Source organism: Elephas maximus, chromosome 6 (genome assembly GCF_024166365.1).
Source record: "Elephas maximus indicus isolate mEleMax1 chromosome 6, mEleMax1 primary haplotype, whole genome shotgun sequence".
Lineage (NCBI taxonomy): Eukaryota > Metazoa > Chordata > Mammalia > Proboscidea > Elephantidae > Elephas > Elephas maximus.
In genome coordinates, this window is record NC_064824.1 from 6,376,404 (window position 1) to 6,402,251 (window position 25,848).

The 25,848-nt window shown below is 39.5% G+C and overlaps 1 protein-coding gene across 1 annotated transcript in view; it reads right to left on the minus strand.

Annotated features, from left to right (window-relative positions):
- The window catches only part of CLASP1 (cytoplasmic linker associated protein 1), a 373,393-nt gene that overhangs the window by 326,602 nt on the left and 20,943 nt on the right, over positions 1 to 25,848 (minus strand). The window contains exon 2 of the mRNA XM_049889062.1: positions 3,338 to 3,817. Coding sequence (XP_049745019.1) covers positions 3,338 to 3,532 — 195 coding nt within the window. The 5' untranslated portion in view covers positions 3,533 to 3,817. The remainder of the gene's footprint in view (positions 1 to 3,337; positions 3,818 to 25,848) is intronic.

Genomic DNA, 25,848 nt, shown 5'->3' on the forward strand with positions numbered 1-25,848 from the left:
CTTTATTCTTCTGTCTTCGCAAAGAATTCTGTGTACCTCTATTATTGGAAACACTACCCTGTATTATAAGGAGCCCTAGTGGCGCAGTGGTTAACTGCTCAGCTGCTAACCAAAAGGTCAGTGGTTCAAACCCACCAGCTGCTCCACAGGAGAAAGATGTAGCAGTCTGCTTCCGTAAAGATTTACAGTCTTGGAAACCCTATGGGGCAATGCTACTCTGTCCTATAGGGTCACTAGGAGTCGGAATCAACTCAAGAGCAGGGGGCTGGCTTGGTCTATACTGTATTGTTACAATTTGATATTTATCAGTTTCCCACCCACAGACTATGAGCTCCTTGAAGACAAGAACCATGCCTTGATAAAGACTGCTAACATTTGCGTGTTTACTGTATGGCAACTATATGATAATTATGTGCACTCTCTCACTTAATGCTCACAAAAACTCAATGATCCCCACTATAGGTTGAGGAAACTGAAGCTTGGAGAGGTTAAGAAAGCTCACACAGGTAGGGCTGCACAGCCCACTAATGTAATTGCTGTCAGTAAGTTGTACACCTGTGAAAAGTCAAAATGGCAAAACTTGTGTGATAGATATATTTAGAAAAAAAAAAGACCAGTTGCTGAGGCTGCCTATGTGCAACCAAACACCTCATGGGATTTGGTTCCTTGGTTTGGAGGTTTAGGGTCATGGTTGCGCAGGACAACTCAGTTAATTAGTCTAATATTGTGTTTAATGGTTTTGTTCTATCTCCTAGTTTGTTCCACAGTCCCTGGGGTCTTAAAAGCTTGCAAGCAGCCATCCAAGGCACAACAATTGGTCTCTATTTGCCTGGAGCAAAAGAGAAAGAAAGAGAGTCAGGTATGGGAGAAAGAGATGGAATGTGTGGCTAACTGCCTCCATAAACAACTGCCCCCTTTGCCATGAAACCAGAAGAACTGGATGGTGCCCAGCTACTATGATTGAACATTTCAATCAAAGATTCTATAGCAGAATCCTGATCAAAAGGGGGAAAATATAGAACAGAATTCCACATTTTCATGGAATCCAGACTTTCTGAAGCCATGGAGGCTCCTGAAACTATTGTCCTGAGACAATCGTTAAACCTTAAACCAAAACTATCTCCTGAAGTCTTCTCAAAACTAAACAATAGTTTAGCTTAACTAGTAAAAAATGTCTGCCTTGAGCATTACGCTTTTTTAAGAACTATCTACACGGGATCAAACTGACAACAACTCGAAAGATTAGATAGGAACCTTAGGGTGCAGGGAGTTTACATTAGTGGAGGAGGAACAATTTGGAAAAGAAGGGTGGGAATGTGTACAAGTTGAAAAATGTAATCAATGTCACTAAATTATACATGTAGAAATTGTTGAATTGGTGTATGTTCTGCTGAGTATGTTCTCAACAAAGAAATTATAAAATTATAATTATAAAATATCATAGTTTATATTCCATAATTATATAATTTATTATAAAATAAGTTATAATTATGAAATTAAAAAAAAAAAAGAAAGCTCAGGCACTGTAGCAGACCCTGTAGATTACTTATTTAACATCCATGTTACCCCGGTGCCACTCCAAACCTCTTCCTTCCTAACAGTAACTGATATTGTTCAAGTGTTCCACATGGCCACATGCTTCATTCAGGAGAAACTTGACCTCTTCTTAACATGAGCAGGGTTGAAACCAATCACTGACATGCATTCCATTTTTCCAGTGATGGTGGAGTAGGCATGCAAAGCCATTCTGGCCAATGTGGTATAAAAAAATCTGGTGGGGAGCATCTAAGAAAGGTTTCCTCCCAAGTAAGAGACATAAGAAGGCACTCTTTTTCCCTGGACGTTGCCTTAACTACTACTGGGCTTCTTATCTGAGATACTAAATTTCTTTATAGTAACTTTTAAACCAATTAAATCAGGGTTTTTGGTTACTCTCTACCAGAAGCATCCTAATATGTAAAAGTGGTGGAATTGTGATTTAAACAGACAAGGTGACTTCATAACCCTCAAAAACTTAACCAGACTGTCATCTCTCATCTCTGTAGCACCCCCACCATCTTGCACTAATGCCTAGCACATAAAAAGCACTTGTTAAATGAATGAAACTGAATTTAAGCTCAGCTTTCAAAGACAGGTAGAATAAATGTTATCACCAAGTTGTAAGCAAAATTAGGGCAGTAGGTAACACCCTTAACTAACATAAAGTCTGCTCACTCTTAGATGAGACCACGGTTTAACACATTTGGAGAAGAGAGTCCCTACTAGAGCAAACAAAGTATTCTTGTAAGCATCAGTCTCCAAACCCAAATCAGTCTCAGAGACTGGATCAATGAAAAAATGCACAAAAGGTTCTGCAAACCTCTTCTACAGTATCTACAGCACCTGTTAGCAGATACAGAAACTCTTCAGTCTTCCTTTCATGTCAACCTGGATCCAAAGGGGCCACCCTCTTGGCATACTAAGAAAAGAGTATGTGTGTTTTCGGCCAGGGGGAGAGTGTATCACCTCTACCAAACAAAAAACCAAACCCACTGCCGCTGAGTCGATTCCAACTCATAGCGACCCTATACGACGGAGTAGAACTGCCTGATAGAGTTTCCAAGGAGCACCTGGCAGATATGAACTGCTGACCTTTTGGGTAGTTGCCGCAGCACTTAACCACTACGCCGTATCACCTCTGCGCACTTCAAATCCAGTCTAATTTTTACTCATGAGAGCTCAGTCCTTGAATAACAAAATGGTCAACCTTCACAACTCACAACTTCCACTTGCGCACACGAAGGTCTCTAAAGCCTGAAGGAGACCCTCCAGACGATTCTGCACATGGGTCACAGAAGAGTCCTTGGCAAACCACACTGTTCCTGACCAGATGCCTGGACCAACTTCAAAACAGTGACCTAAAGGTGAAATATTCCACATCCTATGACCAATTCCATTCCCCTGAGAATATCAACAAAGACACCTGTCATTCATGAAGAGCCACTCACCAAGGGATTTCTCTCATAATCCATTTGCTGCAAGACACAACACACACTTTAACTTCAAGGTTGCAAAGGCTTTTAAACTTTCTAGCACAAGATCTTCTCTTTATCACTTGGCCTCTTCTCAAAGTGCTAAAGGATAACAATTTTTTTTTTTAACCTCCAGCAAAAAAATCAAAGAAAACTCTACTTGCTCTACAATGAAATGCCCAAAAGCCACAATCTGTCTAACTCTGTCTTACTGGAAGCCAAGGAGGCATGCTGACTGCTCACAAAGGACTTTTTTTTAAGGACCAGTTTTGATCCACCAAGGCAGTCCAGCCATCTCCAAGAGTGCCTTCTAAAGCGCAGCTTACCTTGTAGTTGCTAGAGTTCACCCAAGAGGTAGCGAGTCCATCCACAAGTTTATCTAACATGGTCTGGTCATGCTCAAGGTCAGCTGACTTCTGTTTGTCTGAGAAATAATCTATAAGTTCTTGGCCAACCTGCAGTCGTTTCCCCACATCCTTCTGCAACACTTGTGCCAAGCAGGACTCCATGCGAGGCTCCATGGTGGAATTCAAATCCAGATCCAGCAAAAGCTAGAGGGCAGTCAGGATGACTCCCTTTTGGTATATGGATCCTGGAGGTTATCTCTTTGTTTGGAGAAGGTTACTAAGAGTCTGTGTTTCAAAAATGCAATCCGGGGAATGGCAACAATGCACCATGTGTGTCTGAAGAGCAGCTGGTAGGATATTAAAAGTCCAATTTAAATAACTAGAAGAAGATAAAGGAGTAAGCGGCAGAGTGATGCTATACTATCAGGTCTGAAAACCTTCATACTTCAGCAGTCCATTCTGAAAAATAAGAGAGAACGTGAAATCAGCACAGATTAAACACTCAAATGTTAAGAAACATTAAATCAAAGACAAAGCAATTCATGCTGTAGAATCATTTATAATCAGAAATGGAGTGGGAAGTATGAACGCTTGGCAACGTTATGTGAATAACGTAATAATTACTTTTATCAGGAAGAACACTGAAACCCAAAGAAGACAGCCAAAGAGCTATACAATTGGTGGGCTGATGTTTTTCACAATTTTCCAGTTTGTAAATATACTAGCCAGGAAATCAAACTTCTGCTTTAGTTAGCATATTTATTTGCAGTTTAAATTCTGCTTCCCACCAAAAACCTAACACAACTTTGTGTGAATTAGTGTAGGACTTCAGCCTACTGCCTTACTCTTGACTCTCAGTCTTCTAAAAATCCAAGTAACAGAGGCGGGGTGGGTTCCGTTAGAAACGCCACCGACCCAAGCAGCCAGCTTGTGAAGGTTAACCACATTAACCCACAACAAACTTCTTGCTAGGCAGCTTTACAGTAGGGTGAGTAGCAGCCATCCTCCAATCCCAAACAAAGCGAGAGAGAGGAGGAGAAGGAAACCAATCCACTTCACGATCAGTGGAGAACTAAGATGCTCCAACCAACAGCCAGCAGCCACAACCAGACATCCGGGTAAGGCCATCTTGGACATCCGGTCGTTCCAGTTATCATCGGACTGCAGTTACACAAATAAGTCTAAGGAGACAAGCAGAGAAACCACCAGCCAAACCAGAGAACTCAGAAAAATAGTATCTCGTTGTTTTAAGCCACTAAATTTGTTACACAGCACAGTAGTCAATACATCCTACTGCTCTTGGATAAATACTTCTGGAGTTGTAGAACAAGATATCCACAAAATTAGACAACAGTCTGTTTGGCTGCCCTCTATTCCTCCTTTATGAACCACAGATTTATCTGGATGACTAACCCAAGGGACAGGATCTTGGGCTTACTCACTCCTACAAAGCATTTTAATAATAATAATATTAATTGGCTTAATCTATATTTTTTTCAAATGTGCAGTCAGTGGAATTAATAAATGCCAGAACCCTAGAGCACGTCCACCTCCTAAACTAATAATGTATATTGATTTTGTCCACTTCTGCAATATGATTGATGGAGTATAACCATCACCTAATGACCCTGGTGAAGAACCAGATGGTATCCAGTGAAAATGAGATTGTTTAAAATGCCTGCTATGGCCACCGTCTAGGACCCCTGCAATGTCCACGCATTATCTTGTAATCATCGATGTACTTACAGCAATCAGTGATCAAAAGGAGGGACTGATAAAGGGTTAACCTAACAACGGCAGGCCAAAACCATGAAAGGCCAACTTGTTTCTCAGAATCCGAAAAGCTTAAAACAATAGGAAAACTACATCAAAGGACTGGGACAGAGTGCTCTAATGGTTCAATGGACCGTAGGTGTATATACCAAAACAAAATAGAAATTTACCCCATGAAGCAAGTTAAAAGATCTACCCAATATCATATGTAGCCCATATAACAAATAAAAAACTATCATCGTATGACAGACCAAGGACCCCTGAGCCAAGGGACCAAATTGTTAGAAAAGAAAAACAATAAAAGATCTTAGTTCTTTGTCTTTACTTTAACCAATCATACTCTGTAAGTAATTTACTCAGAATGAATCAGCACCTGTCAAAATTGTATATAAAACACTTAATAAATTGTATTTCTTTGAATTTTGGTCTGTTTATAGCCTGAGTGCTTGCAGCCAATCTCCCATATTGTTTTCTGACACGTCACAATATGTCAAAAATCTCTTTGTTGCAAAAGGCTCTGGGGAAAGCTGTTTCGCTACAACAGCAGCAATAGATAACTGATGATCCTTTCCCTAAACAGCTATCTTTCGTCTTCAGTGAAAAGACTCTCGCACCCTTTATGCCTTTCAAGGGGCCTAAATTTATCAGACTTTAGCCAAGAACGGTAACACTATTTTTTTTTTATGCTAGGTGATTTATAGATACTACCTCTAATTCTCCAACTCTAGACACTAGGTATTAATATCCTTATTTTACGGATGAGGAAACTGAGGTAAAGTGATGTTAAGTAATTTTTTAAGGTTACATGGCCAAGGAATTTCCTTTCCCAGCCTTTAAAACTTCATTATTGGAAGTCTGGCCTAGTTCTATGCTAAGTCAGGGAAAGGAGGTGAGACTTCATGCTTAGCTAGGAAGCAACAGGCAGGATGGCAAAGTCTCCATTCCTTAAGTAAATACTGGGAAAGCTGCGATTTTGAAGACACATATAAAAACCAGACAAGGTCCTCTCTTTTTCATCAAATAATAATTAAAAAAAAAGCAGCAACTGGCTGTCCTCTCTTATACTTATTCTTACTAAACTAATTCTTTTGTGCTTTTCCTCCACGCTTTTGCGTGCTTTCTCCATCTCTACTTTCAAAGGCATTCAGGGAACAGTACTAATCACATAGCTCCAAATTTACAAGGTACAAAAGTACAAGGCCTCCTTCCCACATCTGTCCCCAAGCCAACGCAGTTTCCTCCCTAAAATTTTAGCATAGAACGTCATTAGTTGCTTGTGTATCCTTTCAGATATTTTTAGCTTCCCAAGCAAACAAGTGTGTGTTCTTCCCACTCCCCCCAAGAAGAGCTAAGCATTTAAAATTGAATCATATAAAGAGAGAAATCAAACAAAAATGCAAGCAAAACTTCATATGGCAACAGTTTTACAAAATATATTAAAAAATGTATGAAACTTTAAAAATAAAGAGGAGGAGGAGGAAGTGGGGGAGAATTCGGAGGACTTGGATGAGAAGCAGGAGGAAAAAAAGAAATAAAAAATCTCTTTCTCCCACCCATATCCCAACCAGGGTCTCTATTATGTATAAGACATTAGGGAAAGCACTGAGGAAACAAGAATAAACAGAATTCAGTCTCTGCCTTACCAAACATACGTAATAGTCTGGTGCCCTTTACAATCCTGTGCTTTCCTGCTCTTTAATAATCAATGGTCCTGGAAACATCATGTAAGAGAGTGGCATTATACAAAGGAGGATTACCTGACGACAGTGTTGACAGAGTATAACACTATTTCTCAGCCCAAAAAAAAAGTTCAACTCTCACACATTTCCCAAAAGAACAAAAGAGAGATAAAAAGGTCGGAGATAGGTGAGATTAGAATAGCAAACCATCTTTTCCTTCTTTATTTATCAGGCTCATACACCCCCACTTGAGCAAGATCTCACAGGAAAGCCATGGAGCAGCCCAAATGTTGTTATACCAGCCGGCCAGAAAAAGGGACACCTTTCAGTATTTCAGGAAAAAACGCCCCAACTCCTCCCAATCCCAAAGGCAACAGGACTTTCCCAAATGCCAATCTTCTCTGCCCCCATTACAATAGTTAGGTTCCAAGCATCTCAGCCCTCTCCTGTCACACTTACAGTTCCTAAATCATTTACATTGAGGCTATATTATAATGGTTTATAAGCACAAAGCAAAAGATCAAGACAACGGTCCTAATCATTCTCCTTTATAACACTCTAGGAAACAGAATTATCAGAGAAAACTCTACCAGAACAACAGCAATTCTGCTGCAGGCCAAATGGAAAAAGCTAAAAACTACTAGCTTCAGCAAGAATGAAGAAAACAAACAATAAGGAAAACAACCGATATAATGACAAGAGCAATAAAGCTGGGAATCCTAGCCTTAACTCCCGACTCTTCACTTCTTGAGAAAAGAGCCAGGATACTGGCTCTACATATGTAAGATTAGGGATGGAAAGGGCTTGCATAGGGTATTTTTAAAAATAGTTTCTACTTCCATCCCCTTACCGTATATCCACTCTATGGATTTAGGTACAAACCACAGAAAAGTATCGAAAATGGGGGATGTGGAATTGACCATAAGCTCTTCAACTACCTGGTCTATGGTCAACCGCTCCAGAAGAGAACTTAAAAGTAGGATCGTTTTGACTTTAGTGGCTTAAAACAAGAACTTAGACGTTCTCATAAGTTTACGATTTGGCTGGGCTCAGCTAAGACATTCTTCTGCTAGTCTCACCTGGGGTCATCCATGCAGCTAGTCATGTGGAAGCTTGACTGAGGATACAGAGTCTGAGATCATTTCACTCACACGTCTGGGACTTTGGTGCTGGTTACTGGCTGGGCCTCTCTACGCACTTGGTCTCTAACCACTCAGGATAACCTGGGGTTCGTTACACAGTAGTTGACACATTCCGAGGCGGCAAAAGCAGAAGTCAACAGGCCCCTCAAAGCCTAGGATCTATAACCTGCGTATCACTTCTGCCACATTTTATTGGTCAAAGCAAATCACAAGGCCAGTCCAGAGTAAAAGTGTGAGGAAATAATTTACATGGGATCAAAGCGACAACAGCAACTTGAACAATTACACAGGAACCTTAAAGGGCAGTGAGATTATGTTAATGGGGGAACAACTCAGAAAAGGAGGGTGAAAATGGCTGCACAACTCAAAGAATGTAATCAATGTCACTGAATTGTACATGTAGGAATGGCTGAACTGGTTATGTTTTGCTGTGTATATTCTCAACAACAAAATTAATTTTTTTTAAAGTGTGAGGAAATAGACTCAACCTCTTAATAAAAAAAAAAAACAAAACCAAACCCAGTGCCGTCGAGTCCATTGCAACTCATAGCAACCCTACAGGACAGAGTAGAACTGCCCCATAGAGTTTCCAAAGAGCGCCTTGCAGATATCAAACTGCTGACCCTTTGGTTAGCAGCCGTGGCACTTACCCACTACGCCACCAGGGTTTCCAACCTCTTAACAGGAGCCACAAAACACTGTGGCAATGTTTTTCAATCTAACACATATGTACTCAACAGATATTTGTAGAACGAATAAATGGGTGGGGTGAAAACATCTGTATTTCATTTATCAGTAACAGTCTAAATATCTCAGTCACTTTTACTTAACCCCTTTTCAAGTATCACATCTCACTAAAGACAACTCCAAAAATAAAGAAATAGCTATAATCTAGAACTTCACTTGAAAGAGCTTCCAACCTACTTGGAGAGGGTAAGATGTACTTATACACACAAAAAGCTCATCAATGTAAGAATTCAACACAGATACAGGATGCCACAATTAGATTTCACAAGGCAGAATTCTGCACCTGCCAAATAAGGAGTCAACATAAGTACTATGGTAATTCAGAGAAGGGATGGATCAAAGCCTGAGATGTCCAAATCAAAACCACATAAAGATTCAGCTTAAGCTGTCTTAAAGAATGCATAGCATTTATACAACTAATTAAGGCATGTTACGGGGCGGGGGGGAAGTATACGGAAAATGAGAGAGGTGGGATTATTGAGTAGAGTTGAGAGAAGAATGTAAGGCAGAGAAGTCCTGCTTCATCTGTTATCTTGCAGGTCACACATCCCCAACCCCATCCTGAATTCACTGAAGACTCAGATTCCAGCCTCCATGTCACCCTATTTCCTCTCATTTTCCTTGATGGCTTCAACATCCACGTGGATGACAACACAACCTCCTTTCTGCCTCCTCTGCATTTTAACCTTTCAGTTGTGTACCCTCCAGCATCAGACTCCACTTTCCCACCACAACTGCCCATCCTGCTAGCCCTTTTATTCAAGCACAGTTCCACAACCACCTCAATTCCATCAACCCCTTACCAACCGTATTTTCTTTCTAGTCTGAATTAAATCCCATGGAGTGTTAAAAGCTTGATGCTACCCCCAACTTTCTATTTCTGAAATAGTTGCCCAGTAATACCCCAACCTCAGATAAACTTAATATACTTCATCAACTGCCTTCTCCACTCCTGTACCAAACAGATAAACATGCTGAAGGGAAGAAAACATACACACACACAAAAAAAAGTTTCATTTTAAATTGATAATCTCAAACCTCAAAAAGGCACTCTATACCATCCAGCACTCCAACTCAGGTTTTCTAAGTTTGCTTACTCTATTCTCCAAAATGATTTTCTTATCTTCTCCCGAAATACCTACCTACCCTACAGCTCTCGCCTGATATTTTTCCCTCCTACCTGGTAGACAAAGTAGGCAACATCAGACAACTTAAATCTTTCTACCACCAAGTCATTACAACTACCTGCACTTTCCCCTTCCATGATAATAAGGAAAGCACCTTCCTTTTCATCTCCTCATTGATCACACCATTAACAGTGACGTGTCCTTAAGCAGTTGTCTATACCAGCTAACTCCACTGATGCACCTTCCATTCACTCCTCAGACCAACTGAAATGGTTTCCTCCACCACCACTCCACTGAAGTTGATCTTGTCTGGATCACCAATGACTTCCATGTTGCCAAATCCAAGGAATGCTTCTCTGTACTTAAGCACCTCAGCCTCTCGGCAGCAATTACCCTGTCATCTTGAATTCCTCACATCTGTGAAAACAAATTATCACGGCTTCCTGATACTTCTCTGGCTGCACCTACTCAAGTTTCTTTAACCACTTCTACTCCCCTTCTGGAGCTCTGGTGGCACAGTGGTTAAGAGCTATGGCTGCTAACGAAAAGGTAGGCAGTTCAAATCCACCAGCCTGCTCCTTGGAGACCCTATGAAGCAGTTCTACTCTGTCCTATAGGGTCGCTATGAGTCGGAATCGACTCAACTGCAACAGGTCTGATTTGAGGTTTTACTCGCCCCTTCCAGACCTCTAAACATTGGGCACCTCTTGTCTTCTTACTTTGCTCACTCCAAAAGTGATAAGCATCCATTCCTATGACTTTAAGAGCTACCTATAAAATGACAACTCCCAAATTTGTATCTCCAGGCCTAATACCTTAGAGCTCCAGTCATATACACTGGTCTGTTTTCAGTTCCTTTACTACTTTTCACTTTAGAGTCTTCGCTCATGCCATTCCTTCTGCCTGATCTAATCAAACCAAATCCCTTGCCATCGGGTCAATTCCAACTCATAGGAACCCTATAGGACTGAGGAGAACTGCCCCATAGGGTTTCCAAGGAGCATCTGGTGGATTCGAACTGCCAGTCTTTTGGTTAGTAACTGGAGCTATTAACCACTGCACCACCAGGGCTCCCTTCTGCCTGAAGCATTCTCTTTATACCTACATTGACCTGGCTGCTGCTTTTTCATCTTTCAGGCTTCAGATTAAATGTCATTTCCTGAGACAGCCTTCTGAAGGCCACTTTAAGAGGTCCCTTGTTACTATATCCTGTTATCTTCCTTCAAAACACTTATGACAAGTTGCAATTATATCATGTGTTTACCTATTCACTGATTTTCCAACAGGAGTGTCAGCCTCAGGAAGGTAGGAACCTTGTTTGTTTTGTTCACCTAATGCCTATAAGCGTGCCTGATCCAAACAAGGCACTCAAGAAACATCTGTTGAATAACATAAGTTTGCTTGAAATGAAAATCAAAAGACGAACAGTCATTGGCAGTCATTGGTTGAGTTAACCTTCTTCTTTGGGTGTAAAGGTAGAAAACGTTCCACAATGCACAGACACAAAAGAGTGTGTCACGTTCTGAGGAAAATAAACACTTTGGAAAAGCCAGAGTCCTACACGAACGATACCGACTCCCAGCCTTGGGGTGAGAGGATAGAAAATTATTAAAAAGATGCCTGAGAATTATTCTATACACACACCAACTGAGTATTAATATTCATAGTTTCCAAACTTATACACACACAGTTACAAATTTTTTAAATGCAAAAACAATATAAAACATTTTTTTAAATTCCTATTTTTAGGTTGATTTTTTTCTCAATTAACAGACAGTAGAAACTCCACTTATGTAGAACCCTGTGACAGAGGTGACACAAAATATTTGCAATCAGCTACTAACCTAAAGGTTGGCAAGTTGAACCCATCTGACAGCTCCACAGAAGAGTCTGATGAACTGCTTACGTAAAAATTACAGCCAAGAAATCTCTATGGAGCGGTTCTACTCTCTTACACATGGAGTCATCCATGAATTGGAATCAACTGGACAGCAAGGGAGTTTTACAGGCATTTTTTTACTCCCCAAAAACCTGGAAATAACCAATCAGGCAAAGAGACAAGGCCCAGCATTTCCACCACCAAAAGTCAATAGTGCCTGGGCAACATACAAGCTCTGTACAAGTCAGCTCTGAAATGCAGAATCAGGAGACTTGGGATGGGTATACAATTACTTGCCTTGGAAAGATAATTAAGATATAGAATTATTCAAGTTATCAAAAAAATATTCTGCTATCGGGAAAAAAAATCAGGGGTAAATACACACACACACACTGACAGGAAGGTGGGAAGCAGTGTGCATAACAACTAACGTATAGTGGAGTCATGATAAAAAACAAACCACAATCTAATTGTTCAAGGATGAATAAAAAGCTAAATAGATTACCGTGTGTCTACATGACAAAATAATCACAAAAACCACACTACAGAAAAGCACCATAACAGGAGAATGTTCACCATATTACATTAAAAAAGGAAGTTACAAAACTATGATCAGTACAATATTCTGTATTCATAAACAGAACAAATCATTAACATTGCATAATTTCTGTTTGATAAGATAGTAGATTTTTCTTATTTTCCACGTTTCCCAAATCTTTTAAATAATGAATATACAGGCAGTCCCAGGATTACAAAGTTCCATTACTAAGTCTGTCTTTAAGTAGATTCTGAACATAAGTAGAAACATGTAGACACAGGTCCAATCTAATGTCAGTAAAATGTTTATCTTGGTATACAGTGTACCTTTCTATGCACAAAAAAACATTAAAGAAAGACTTCCAGATACACTAAAACATCTTTAACATAATAATACAGTAACAATGTTTTGATGTGCATCACAAAGTAGCACCAAAATGCACCATGAACCACTGTTTGTACCTGGAATTTCTCATATAATAGGCTTTACTGGGGGAGAGGGGGGTCGTAACTACAGGTTGCATGTAAGCCACATGTTCATAACCCGACTGCTTGTATATTATTTTTTTAATTACAAACACTAAAGTATTATTCAAAAATCAAGCACTCCATTTCATAATGGGAGGAAAACCTTTAGAATACACATCTGTTAAAGAAGTGTAAAATAATAATAAGGTCTTAAATCCCTAAGAACAAGGAGCTGGTGCATTAGTTACTGTCATAAAGTATGTTGTAAAAAAACTGTAGATGGACTTCCGGCCAACATGGTGCCATAGACAGAAGCACCTTGCTGTCCCTCCATAGCGAAGACCTGAAAAACTAAGTAAAACAGAGACAAATGTCATTCCCGGAAGCAGAAGTGTCAAATAAAGAGATAACTCAACCAGAACACCAAACAGACTAAGAAATACAGAACGTGACTGAGGAGAGATACATGCAGAGGTCCTGTATCAGTTAACGTGGCACGGATTCACCATCTTGGACTCCTGTCAGAGACTGGCAGACAGGGAGCACAGGAAAGCAGCTTCATGGAGCTCCCAGCAGGAGACAGAGCACCTGGTAACCAGTGCATTCCCATCCCCCATCCTTTCCCCACTGCTCTGCCTCTCCGCACTTCCTGGCTGGCAGCAGTGGCTTGACCGGCCAGGAACTGCAGTATCCATGCTGCCTGGATTTGCACCACCCACACAGCAGATCAGCAGACAGGGAGTACAGGAAAGCAGATTCACGAAGTTCCCAGCAGGTGACCGAGCAACCAGCAATACACGATATACGCTCTCCTAACCCCTAGCCTTCTCCCCCATCTCAGCCTCCTCTGGTACCCTCCGGCCACAGTCTCTTGGCCTGTAGGCAGCTGCTTCAGCCCCAGGCCATTTGGATTCAGCCCACCCACACTGGCCGGCTCTCTGAGTGCATATGTCTGTTGCTAATATTCCTTTTTTCCGTTTCCTTTGCTTTCTTCCGTGCCTCCCATCACCTCCCCCTCCTTTCTCTGGAACACCTGGCTCTGTGTGCCATCTTTGTTTCTTGTTGAAAGGCTGTGAAGCACTGCTGGGGAACCACTCCCCTGGTCCACGACACCACACGTGTAATCCCGGGGGCTTTTTTCTTTTTACTACTTTTATTTTGCTTTGTTTCGTTTGTTTTTTCTTTTCACGCTTTGGGAGCCCTTTTAGCCGGGCTGCACTGCATGGCTTAGCAGCCAGGCCCCAGTCTGTGCAACCCCTGAGGGGATTTCTTTTCCCTTTCCTTCCTTTTTTTTTTTTTTTCCTTTCTCTCTTTCTTCATTTCTCACTTCTTGTCTTTCTATACTTACCTGCTTTTCCTCTCTCCTGAATACCTAGCGCTGTGTGACATCTATATCCCCTCTGGCCAGGCTATGCTGTGCAGCCTGGGTGCCACTACCTGGTCTTCACAGCCACATGGGTGGGTGCACGGGGGCTTTACTTTTCTTCCTTTTCATGTTCTTTCTAGATTTTTGGGTTTTTTGTTCTTTCCTTTTCCCTTTTTCTTTTTTAATTCCATTTTGTTTTTCTCCATTTCTCGGTTTCTCATCTCTCCACTACAATGAAAAATTCCCTTAGCACTCTTTTTTTGTTTCTTTTTTTTTTTTTGGTTCTTGTTTCTCTCTCATCTCTCTCCTCTTTCCCATACCCCTATTAGCTCCACACATCACAACCTTCCCCCTTCTTCCTGCCTACCTGCACCATGCACTGAACATCACACCCCCGAGCAACACATGCACAGCCTACCAGATCCTGCCCAGCACTGATTCCCAGTCCGCCCTGTCGGCCCTACTATGTGCAACAAACAACCCATCCGAGCCCCTCCCCTCCAGCTGGACCTGCCCTGCTGCACCACAGCTGAGCAACAGACCCTGCCCACAGACACACAAACAAAGAACACACAGCCCACCTGCTCAGACATAACCAAATAAAACAAAAAATCAGGACCCAAAAAAACAGATCTACAATCAATAAATGAAGAAAATACTGAATGTCTCGAAAACAGGAGACAATACCAAAACATATTAAAAAAAAAAAAAAAAAAAGACAGAATGGTTCTAGTAGGAGTCCAAAATAAAACACCAGATAACTTTTCAGTAGAAGAAAAGGTACTGGACCTACCTGATAAGGAATTCAAATCTCTAATATTCAGAGCTATGCAAGAGTTGAAGCAAAGAGCAGACGAAATAAACAAATTTATGCAAAAGGCAGACAAATTCATGGAAAATACAGGCAAAAAATGGAAGAATTCAGGAAAACAATACAGGAACAAAATGCCAAAATAAATTCACAACTAGAAATCATACAAAAACAATAATTAGAAATCCAAAAGATAAAGAAAAAGATTTCAGAAATGGACAGGGTCATAGAAAGGATAAAGAGCAGGTATGAAATGATGGAAGACAAGATCAGCGAAATTGAACACAAATAACTTGGAAAGAACTCTCTTTTCGGAAAAAATCAGAAAAGTGACTGAAGAAACCCTGAGAATTTTGTGGGATACAATCAAAGCAAAAATTTGCGAGTGACTGGAGTTCCAGAACAGGGGGAGAAAATGGAAAACACAGAGAGGATCGTTGAAGAACTGCTGACAGAAAACTTCTCTAATATCATGAATGATGAAAAGCTGAATAACAAAAAAGCTCAACAAACCCCATACAGGAGATACCTCAAAAGAAAATCACCAAGGCATATCATAAGCACACTCCCTAAAAGACAAAGAAAAAATCGTGAGAGCAGCTTGAGAAAAACAAAAAGCCACGGACAGAGGAGAAACAATAATGCTAGGCTCTGATTATTTGGCAGAAACCATGCAGGCAAGAAGGCAATGGGAAGACATAAATAAAAGCTTGAAAGGAAAAAACTGCCAACCAAGAATAATATATCCTGCAAAATTCTCATTCAGATACGATTAGGACATTTCCAGATAAACAAAAATTAAGGGAATATGTAAAAACCAAACCAAACTTACAAGAATTATTAAAGGGAGTGCTTTGGTCTGAGAACAAACAGTATCAGACAATGGCCTGAATCTAGGACATACAATTGTACCAGCCAGATACCAACCTAAGAAATAAAATCTCAAGTAACATCCGAAACCAAAAGAATTTCAACAGGGAACCAGAGAGGTTAATCTGTAAATGAGCACAACATCAGAACAATAAGGGAGAGAATAAACGGTATACGTATAGAAAATTCTAATGGAAAGGAAGGCAAGATGATACAAAGTAATAATAGACTGGTTTGAACCTAGGAAATTTCAAGGTAACCACAAAGAAAGTTAAAAAACTAACTCATCAAAATAGAGAAGTAAAACATAAAGTCTCAAAAAAAAAAAAAAAAAGAAATCCACAAACAAAACAAACTCAGCACTAGAGAGAGGAACGAGGAAAACATCAGCACCACAAAAAAAGCACTACAAAATGACAGCAATAAACTCACACCTATCAATAATTACACTGAATGTAAACCACCTAAATGCACCCATAAAGAGACAGACTGACAGAATTCATTTTAAAAAAAGGATCCATCAATATGCTGTCCGCAAGAGACACATCTTACAAAGATACATATTTATTAAAAATCAAAGGATGGAAAAAAACACATCAAGCAAACTACCAAAAAAGAGCAGGAGTGGCAATACTAAAATCAGATAAAATAGACTTTAAAACAAAATCCACCATAAATGACAAAGAAGGGAACTACATAATGATTAAAGGGACAATCCATCATGAAGACTTAACCATAATAAACATCTACACGCCCAATGACAGTGCTCCAAAATACATAAAACTAACTCTAACAACACTGAAAAGAGAAATTGACAGTTCCACAATAATAGTAGGAGACTTCAATACACCATTCTCGGTAAAGGACAGAACATCTAAAAAGAAACTTAACAAAGATATAGAAGACCTAAAAGGCGCAATCAGCCAACTTGACCTCACAGACATATACAGAACACTCCATCCAACAGTTACAAAGTACACATTCTTTTCCAATGCACGTGGAACGTTCTCCAGAATAGGCCGAATCTTAGGACACAGAGCAACCCCCAACAAAACCTAAAACGTTGAAATAACACAAAGTATCTTCTCTGACCACAATGCCATCAAAGTAGAAACTAACAACCGGGCGAGCAAGGAAAAAAAAAAATTACATGGAAAGTGAGTAACACCCTGCTTAAAAACCTCTGGGTAACAGAAGAAATCACGGATGGAATCAAAAAATTCCTAGAATTAATCAAGAATGAAAACACATTATACCAAAACCTTTGGGACACAGCAAAGGCAGTTCTCAGAGGTCAATTTATAGCAATAGATGCACACATCAAAAAAGAAGGGACAAAATCAAAACATTAGCTAAACAACTTGAATGGAAAGAAAACAGAAAAAGAAGCCCACAGCCACAAGAAGAAAGGAAATAATAAAGATCAGAGCAGAAATAAATGAAATACAGAATAGAAAAACAATGGAAAAAATAAACAAAACAATGTTGGTTCTCCGAAAGGATCAAAAAAATCGACAAACCACTGGCCAAACTGACAAAACAAAAACAGGAGAGGATGCAAATAACCCAAATAAGAAATGAAATGGGGGACATTACAATAGACCCAACTGAAATAAAAAGGGTCATAACAGAGTATTATGAAAAACTATACTCCAACAAATTTAAAACCCTAAAGGAAATGAAGAAATTTCTAGAAACACACTACCCACCCAAACTAACACAAAATGATGTTGAAAATCTGAACAGACCCATAACAAGCGAAGAGACTCAAAAGGTAACAAAAAACTCCCAACAAAAAAAAAAAGGCCTGGCCCAGGCTGCTTCACTGGAGAATTCTACCAAAACATTCAGAGAAGAGCTTACACAATACTACTCAAACTACTTCAGAACATAGAAATAAAATAGGTACAAAGGGGAAGTTTCTCAACATAATAAACAGCATCTATGCAAAACCAATGGCCGACATCATTCTTAACAGAGAGAGGATGAAAATACTTCCCTCAAGAACAGGAACAAGACAGTGATGTCCTTTATCACAACTCCTATTTAACATTGTGCTGGAAGTCCTAGCTAAAGAAATTGAGAGCATTCAAATTGGTAATAAAGAAGCTAAGCTGTCCCTATTTGCACATGATATGATACTATACATAGAAAACCCAAAAGCCTCCACGAGAAAACTACTGGAACTAATAGAAAGATTCAGCAGAGTAACGCGATACAGGATAAACATACAAAAACCAGTTGGATTCCTATACGCCAATAAAAAGAACGATGAAAAGGAAATCAGGAAAGCAATACCATTTATGATACCCTCTAAAAAATAAAATACTTAGGAATAAATATAACCAGGGATGTAAAAGACCTATACAAAGAAAACTACAAAAGACTACTGCAAGAAACCAAAAGAGATCTACATAAATGGAAAAACATACCATCCTCACGGATACACAGACTCAATATTGTGAAAATGACAATTCTACCCAAAGCGATTTACAGGTACAATGCAATCCCAATCTAAATACCAACAACATTCTTTGAAGAGATGGAAAATATTATCATTAACTTTATATGGAACGGGAAGAAGCCCTGGATAAGTAAAGTATTACTGAAGAAGAATAAAGTAGGAGGACTCACACTACCTGACCTCAGAACCTACTATACAGCTAGGGTAGTCAAAACAGCCTGGTATTGGTACAATAACAGATACCTTGACCAATGGAACTGAATTGAGAACCCAGATGTGAATCCATCCACCTATGGCCACCTGATCTTCAATAAGGGTCCAAAGTCCATCAAATGGGGAAAAGACAGTCTTTTTAACAAATGGTGCTGGCAAAACTAAACATCCATGTGCAAAAAAATGAAACAACCTATACCTCACACCATATACAAAAACTAACTCAAAATGGATCAATGACCTAAATATAAAGCCAAAAACCATGAAGTTCATAGAAGAAAAAATAGCATCAATGCTAGAGGCCTTAACACACAGCATTAACAGGATACAAACCACAACCAACAATACACAAACTCCAGAAGATAAGCTAAATAACTGGGATCTTCTAAAAATTAAACACTTAATGCTCATCAAAAGACTTCACCAAAACAGTAAAAACAGAACGTACAGACTGGGGGAAAAAAATTGGCTATTACAAATCAGACAAAGGTCTAATCTCTAAAATCTACAAGAAAATCCAACACATCCACAACAAAAGGGCAAATAATCCAATTAAAAAATGGGCAAAGGAAATGAACAGACACTTCACCAAAGAAGACATTCAAGTGGCCAACAGGAAATGCTCATGATCTCTTGCCATTAGAGAAATGCAAATCAAAACCACAATGAGATACTATTTCACCTCAGCATTACTGGCACGAATCAATAGAATAGGAAATAACAAATATTGGAGAGGCTGTAGGGAGATCGGAACTCTTATACACTGCTGGTGGGAATGCAAAATGATACAACCATTTTGGAAAATGATATAGCGCTTCCTTAGAAAGCTAGAAATAGAAATATCATATGATCCAGCAATCTAACTCCTAGGAATATATCCTAGAGAAATAGGAGTCATCAAATAGACGTATGCACACCCATGTTCATTGCTGCACTGTTCACCATAGAGAAAAGATGGAAACCACGTTGATGCCCATCAACAGATGAATGGATAAACAAACTGTGGTACATACACACAATGGAGTATTACACAACGATGAATCTCTGAAGCCTCTCACAACATGAATGAATCTGGAGGGCATTACGCTGAGTGAAATAAGTCAATCACAAAAGGTCAAATATTTTACGAGACCACTACTGTACTGAAAAGGTTTACACACAAAAAGCAACAATCCTGGATGGTTATGAGGGGAGGGATGGGGATGGAAAAACACTAAATAGACAATAGATAAGTGGTAACTTTGGTGAAGGGTAAGATAGTACACAACACTGGGGAAGCCAGCAGAACTTGTACAAGGCAAGGTCATGGAAGGTTCATAGACTCATCCAAACTCCCTGAGGGACGGAATTGCTCGGCTGAGGGCCGTGGGGACCATGGTCTCAGGGAACATCTAGCTTAATTAGCATAACATAGTTTATAAAGAAAATGTTCTGACATTCTACTTTGGTGAGTAGCATCTGTGGTCTTAAAAGCCTGAGTGGCCATCCACTAGTCTCACCCCTTCAGGAGCAAGGAAGAATGAAGAAAACTAAAGATACAAGGAAACATTAGTCCAAATGACTAATGGATCACATCTACCATGGCCTCCACCAGACTGAACCTAGTACAACTGGATGGTGCCTGGCTACCACCACTGACTGCTCTGACAGGGATCACAACAGAAGGTCCAACAGAGCTGGAGAAAAAGTACAACAAAATTTTAACTGAAAAAGAAAGACCAGACTTGCTGGCCTGACAGAGACTGGAGAAGCCCTGAGAGTATGCCCCTGGCCACTCTTTCAGCTCAGTAATGAAGTCATTCCTGAGACACTTCAGCCAAAGACTGGACAGGCCGATAAAAGGAGGACACCAGCCCTGGGGCAAGGACTAGAAGGCAGGAGGGGACAGGAAAGCTGGTAATAGGAACCCAAGGTTGAGAAGGAGAGTAATGACATGTCGTGGGATTGTTAACCAATGTCATAAAACAATATGTGTATTAATTGTTTAATGAGAAACAAGTTTGTTCTATAAAGCTTCACCTAAAGTATAAATGAATAAATAAACTATGATGGTCAAGATAAGTGCAGAAAAAAAAAAAAAGCTGCATTACTGTACATATGCTATAAGAAAATAATAAGGGAAAATACTGCACAGGTGCCCATGAAGTAATACATAATGGTTAATATCAGTCTTCAATAGTACTCCTAATGAAGTAATTTTTAAAATACTTATACTTTAAATACCATTTTTTCCCCTACGTGTGTGCTACATTAGAAGAGTTTTTTCTTCTCCTGTTACAGGTTTTTAATAATGATTACTGCTTCTACTTTTTCCTCAGAACTTACTCAGAGATGAAGCATAGCTGCCATGCCCTGATGACTGCTGAAGCTCAGTGGTGAGTAGAGGGGGGTCTGTCATGCTAGTCTCACTTTTGTATGTGCTTAAATAGCCCACAATAAAAAGTAGAAAAAAGAAAAACTTATTCAAAAGAATTTAAATATTCAAAAATACACACAAGGTTGATGTCAATGTAAGGGGAAAAATAATAATAATAAAAATACAGATTACAGCTTCCCAAGGAAGGGTCTTCCATGGATGTGAGAGCGCTCCACAGAGAACTAGCTTACTAGGGAGAGATGTACCAATCGCACATAGGGTGTGGCCAATGTGTTGGCTCATCTAGAAAAAAGGGATTTAAATTTTCTTTCAATCTAGCAACATTTCTACTGAATTTTTCAGAGACTTGTGGTCTTGGCCGAACAGGAACTTTCTTCATTTGTTTACTATATTAAGGAAAAACAGATTACTAAACCTGAACAAGGGGGCTTGGTGGCACAATAGTTAAACGCTCAGCTGCTATCCAAAAGGTCAGATGTTCCAAGCCATCAGCTGCTCCATGGGAGAAAGCTGTGGCAGTCTGCTTCCGGAAAGATTAAAGCCTTGGAAACCCAATGGGGCAGTTCTATTCTGTCTTACAGAGTCGCTATGAGTCAGAATCAACTTTTTAATAACACCTTTATTGAGATACAAGTCACATAAAATTCACCGTTTTAAAATATACAATTCAGTGGTTTTTAATATATTCACAAAGTTGTGTAACCATTACCATTACCTAATATCACGATGTTTTCATCACTTCAAAAGATAGCTTGAATTCATTAGCAGTCACTACCTACTTGCCCCATTTCCCAAACCTCTGTAAACTATTAATCTATTTTCTGTCTACCGATTTGCCAATTATGAGCATTTCATACAAATGGAATCATATACTATGTGGTCTCCTGTGACGGTTTTCTCTCAATGAACGTAACTTCTCAAAGGTTCACCCATATTGTAGCAGGTATCAGTACGTCGTTCCTTTAAACGGCTGAGTACTATTCCACTGCTTGGATATATCACTTTTGTTTATCCATTTCTCTGCTGATGAACATTTGGGTTGTTTCCACTTTTTGGCTATTATACATAAATGTTGCTTTGAACATCTGAACACATTTTTATGTGATACGTTTTTAATTTTCTTTGGTATATGACTAATAGTAGAAATGTTGGATCATTCGGTAACACTACCATTAACTTTTTCAAGAACTGCCTGTGTGCTGAAGCAGCTACACCATTTAACACTTCCACCACCAATGTGAGGGTTCCAAATTCTCCACATCCTCACCAACATGTTTTATTGTTCATCTTTTTTTTTAACTTTTATTTTCCTATTGTTGTTGTTGAGAATATACACAGCAGAACATATACCAATACAACCATTTCTACATTTACAATTCAGTAACACTGATTACATTCTTCCAGTTGTGTACCCATTCTCACCCTCCTTTTCTGAGTTGTTCCTTAGCTATTAACATAAAATCACTACCTCTAAGGTTCCTATCCCATCTTTCGAGTTGCTGCTGTCAATGTGATTCCACAGAGACGTAATGTTCTAGGTGGACGTATTTACTATTTAGGCATATTTTTTATTCTAGGCTGTAATCTTCAAGGGGCAGATCACCTTTCTGTTGGTAGCGAACCCTTAACCACTGCACCTCCAAGGCTCCTTAGCTCTAGTCTAAACCTTTATAAACTGTAGATTAGTAGAACTGGAACTAAACTTTTCCTTTTCATTTTCCAGTTGAGCTGAAGAAGATGATGGATGGACCTCAGAGGACTGAAATGACGATGCTTCCTTTCCCTTCCCTCTTTGTTCATGTTTAGGTCTGAGGTGTGACCAGCACCATTAGTAGAAGTCTGGGGTTCATTTTTAACTCCTCTGTCTCAAATATCTGGGGATATTTTTGGTTTAAGGTTTAAAGATTATCTCAGGACAACAGTTTTAGGTAGTCAGCCAGCTTCCATGGCTCCAGAAAGTCTAGAGTCCATGAGGATCTGAAATTCTTTTCTGCATTTCCCCTCTTGTGATCAGGGTTCTTCTTTGAAATCTTTGATCAAAATGTACAATAGTAGTAGCTAGGTGCCACGCAGCTCTTCTGGTGTCTCATGGTAAATGAGGCAATTGTTTATGGAGACAAACAGCCACACATTGTTATTTCCTTCTCCTATTCCTGACTCTCCTTCTTCTTGTGTTGCTCCAGGTGAACAGAAACCAATTTTTGAGCATGGATGGTGCATGCAAGCTTTTAAAACCCTAGGAACTATGCAACGAACAAAGAGGTAGAACAAAAGCACTAAACACAATATTAGGCTAATTAACTGTGATGTCCCATGAAACCATGACCTTAAACCTCCAAACTAAGGAAACAAATCCCATGAGGTATTTGTACGTAAGTAGCCTCGGTAGCTACACTTTTTTTTTTTTGGCATTGTCAATTTGTTTATCACACAACTTTCGCCAATTCTAAGAAAAATAAACCACTTATTGACAGCACTTAAAACTGGTTCACTCTTGATCAATGGAATTTTTCTATCACTGTAAACCAAAACTCAGTACTCCATAAGCAGTAACTCCCCTTTTCTCCCTCTTCCCCTACCCCTGTAACCACTAATAATTTTTGGTTTCTATACATTTCCCTTTTCTTGTCCTCGACTTATTTCACTAAGCAAGTCTTCAAGCTCCATACATACTTTAGCATGTATCAAGACTTCACTTCTCCTGCTGGCTGAATGGTATTCCATCCTATGTATCACGTTTCGTTCATCAGTTCATCTGTGGATGGGCTTTTAGGTTGTTTCCACCTTTTGGATCTTGTGAACAGTGCTGCAGTGAGTACCAGTGGTCCCTGTTTAGGTCTCTGCTTTCAAGTCTTCTGAGTGTATACCTAAGAGTGGAATTGCTGTGTCATATAGTAGTTCTACTTTTAAGATTTCTGAGGAACCGTCACACGGTTTTCCACAACAGCTGTACCATTTCGCATTCCCACCAGCGATGGACAAGCGTTCCAATTTCCCCACATCCTTATCGACATTTGTTATTTTCTGTTTTTGCTTTTTTTTTAATCTTAGCCATCCTAGCGGGAGTGAAACGGTGGTTTTGATTTGCATCTCTCTGATGGCTAACAACGTTGAGCATCTTTTTGTATGTTTGGTCTGCATCTGAATGTCCTCTTTGGTGGTTTCACCTATTCAAATCCTTTGCCAGTTTATGATTGGTTGTCTTTTTGTTGTTGTCAAAGTTTTACATATGAGTACTAGATTCTTACCAGATGTATGGTTTCTGATACTCCTGGCCTGTCTTTTCATTTTTTTGATAAAGTCTTCTGACGAATAAGTTTTAATTTTTATGAGGCCCCATTTGTTTATTGTGTCTTTTGTTACTATGTTAGATAACCTATTATTAAAAGCTAGGCCCAAGAGTGTTACCCCTGTATTTTCCTCTATGAATTTTATGATTTTAGTTTTCACATTTGGTAATTAATCAATTTTGAATTTGTTTTGTGTAAGGTATAGATCCTGTTTCATTTTCCAACATGCTGAAATCCAATTTTCCCAGCACCACTTACTCAAAAGACGCTTCTTTCCCCATTGAATGGACTTAGCACCCTTGTCAAAAATTAGTAAAGCACAGATTTACAGAATTCTGGACTCTCAATTCTATTCCATTGGTCTAATATCCATTGTTCTGTCAGTACCAGGCTTTTTTGATTAGTGTTAGCTGTGTAATATGTTTTAGTATCAGAATACGTTAAGTCCTCCTACTTTGTTTTCTCTTTCAACACTGCTTTAGCGATTCAGGAAACCCTGGTGGCGTAGTGGTTAAGTGCTACAGCTGCTAACCAAAGGGTCGGCAGTTAAATCCGCCAGGCGCTCCTTGGAAACTCCATGGGGCAGTTCTACTCTGTCCTACAGGGTCACTATGAGTCGAAATCGACTCGACGGCACTGGGTTTGGTTTTCGGTTTTAGCTATTCAGAGCTTCTTGCCATTCCAGGATTGGTTTTTCCATTTCTGTAAAGACGACTGTTGGAATTTTGATCGGGACTGTGTCGAATCTACAGATCACTTTAGGTAGTATTGACATCTTAACAATATTAAGTCTTCCAATACACGAACATAGAAGCTCTTTCCATTTATTTAAGTCTTCTTTAATCTTTTCAACAGTATTTTATAATTTTCATTTTATTAGTCCTTCACATCCCTGGTTAAATTTATTCCTAGGTATTCTATTCTCTTAGGTGCTATTGTATAAATGGAATTGTTTCCCAATTTCTCTTTCAGATCTCTAACTGCTGCTGTACAGAAACCCAACTGATTTTTGTCTGTTGACTTTGTGCCCTCAACTTTGCTAAATTACTCTATTAGCTCTAGAAGTTTTCTCGTGGATTCTTTGGATTTTCTACATATAGGATCATGTCATCCGTACACAAAGATAATTTTACTTCTTCTCCAATCTGGATACCTTTTATTTCTTTTTCTTGTCTTACTGTTCTGGCAAGGAGCAGGCACCTCTGTCTTGTTTCCGATTTAAGGGGAAAGCTCTCAGTCTTTCTCCATTAAGTATGATGGTGGCTGTTGGCTTCTCAGATATACCCTCGATCCTATTGAGGAATTTCCCTTCTATTACAATCTTCTTGAGGGTTTTTATCAAGAAAGGGCATAGGATTATGTTAAATGCCTTTCTGCATCCACAGAGATGATCAGGTGGTTCTTTTCCTTTTACTGATGTGGTGTATTACATATATTGGTTTTCTATTGTTGAACCGCCCCTGCACTCCTGGAATAAATCGCACTTGGTCATGGTGTCTGACTTTAACATGCTGTTGGTTTCTGTTCGCTAGTGTTTTGCTGAGGACTTTTACATTTGTATTCATAAGAGATATTGCCCTGTAGTTTTTTCTTGTGATGTCTTTGTCTGGTTCTGGAATCAGAGCTACATTTGCTTCACAGAATAAGAAGCATTCCTCACTTCCTTATCTTTTGGGAGAGTTCCAACAGTATTGATATCATTCTTCTCTAAATGTCTGCTAGAATTCCCCAGTGAAGACATCTGGTC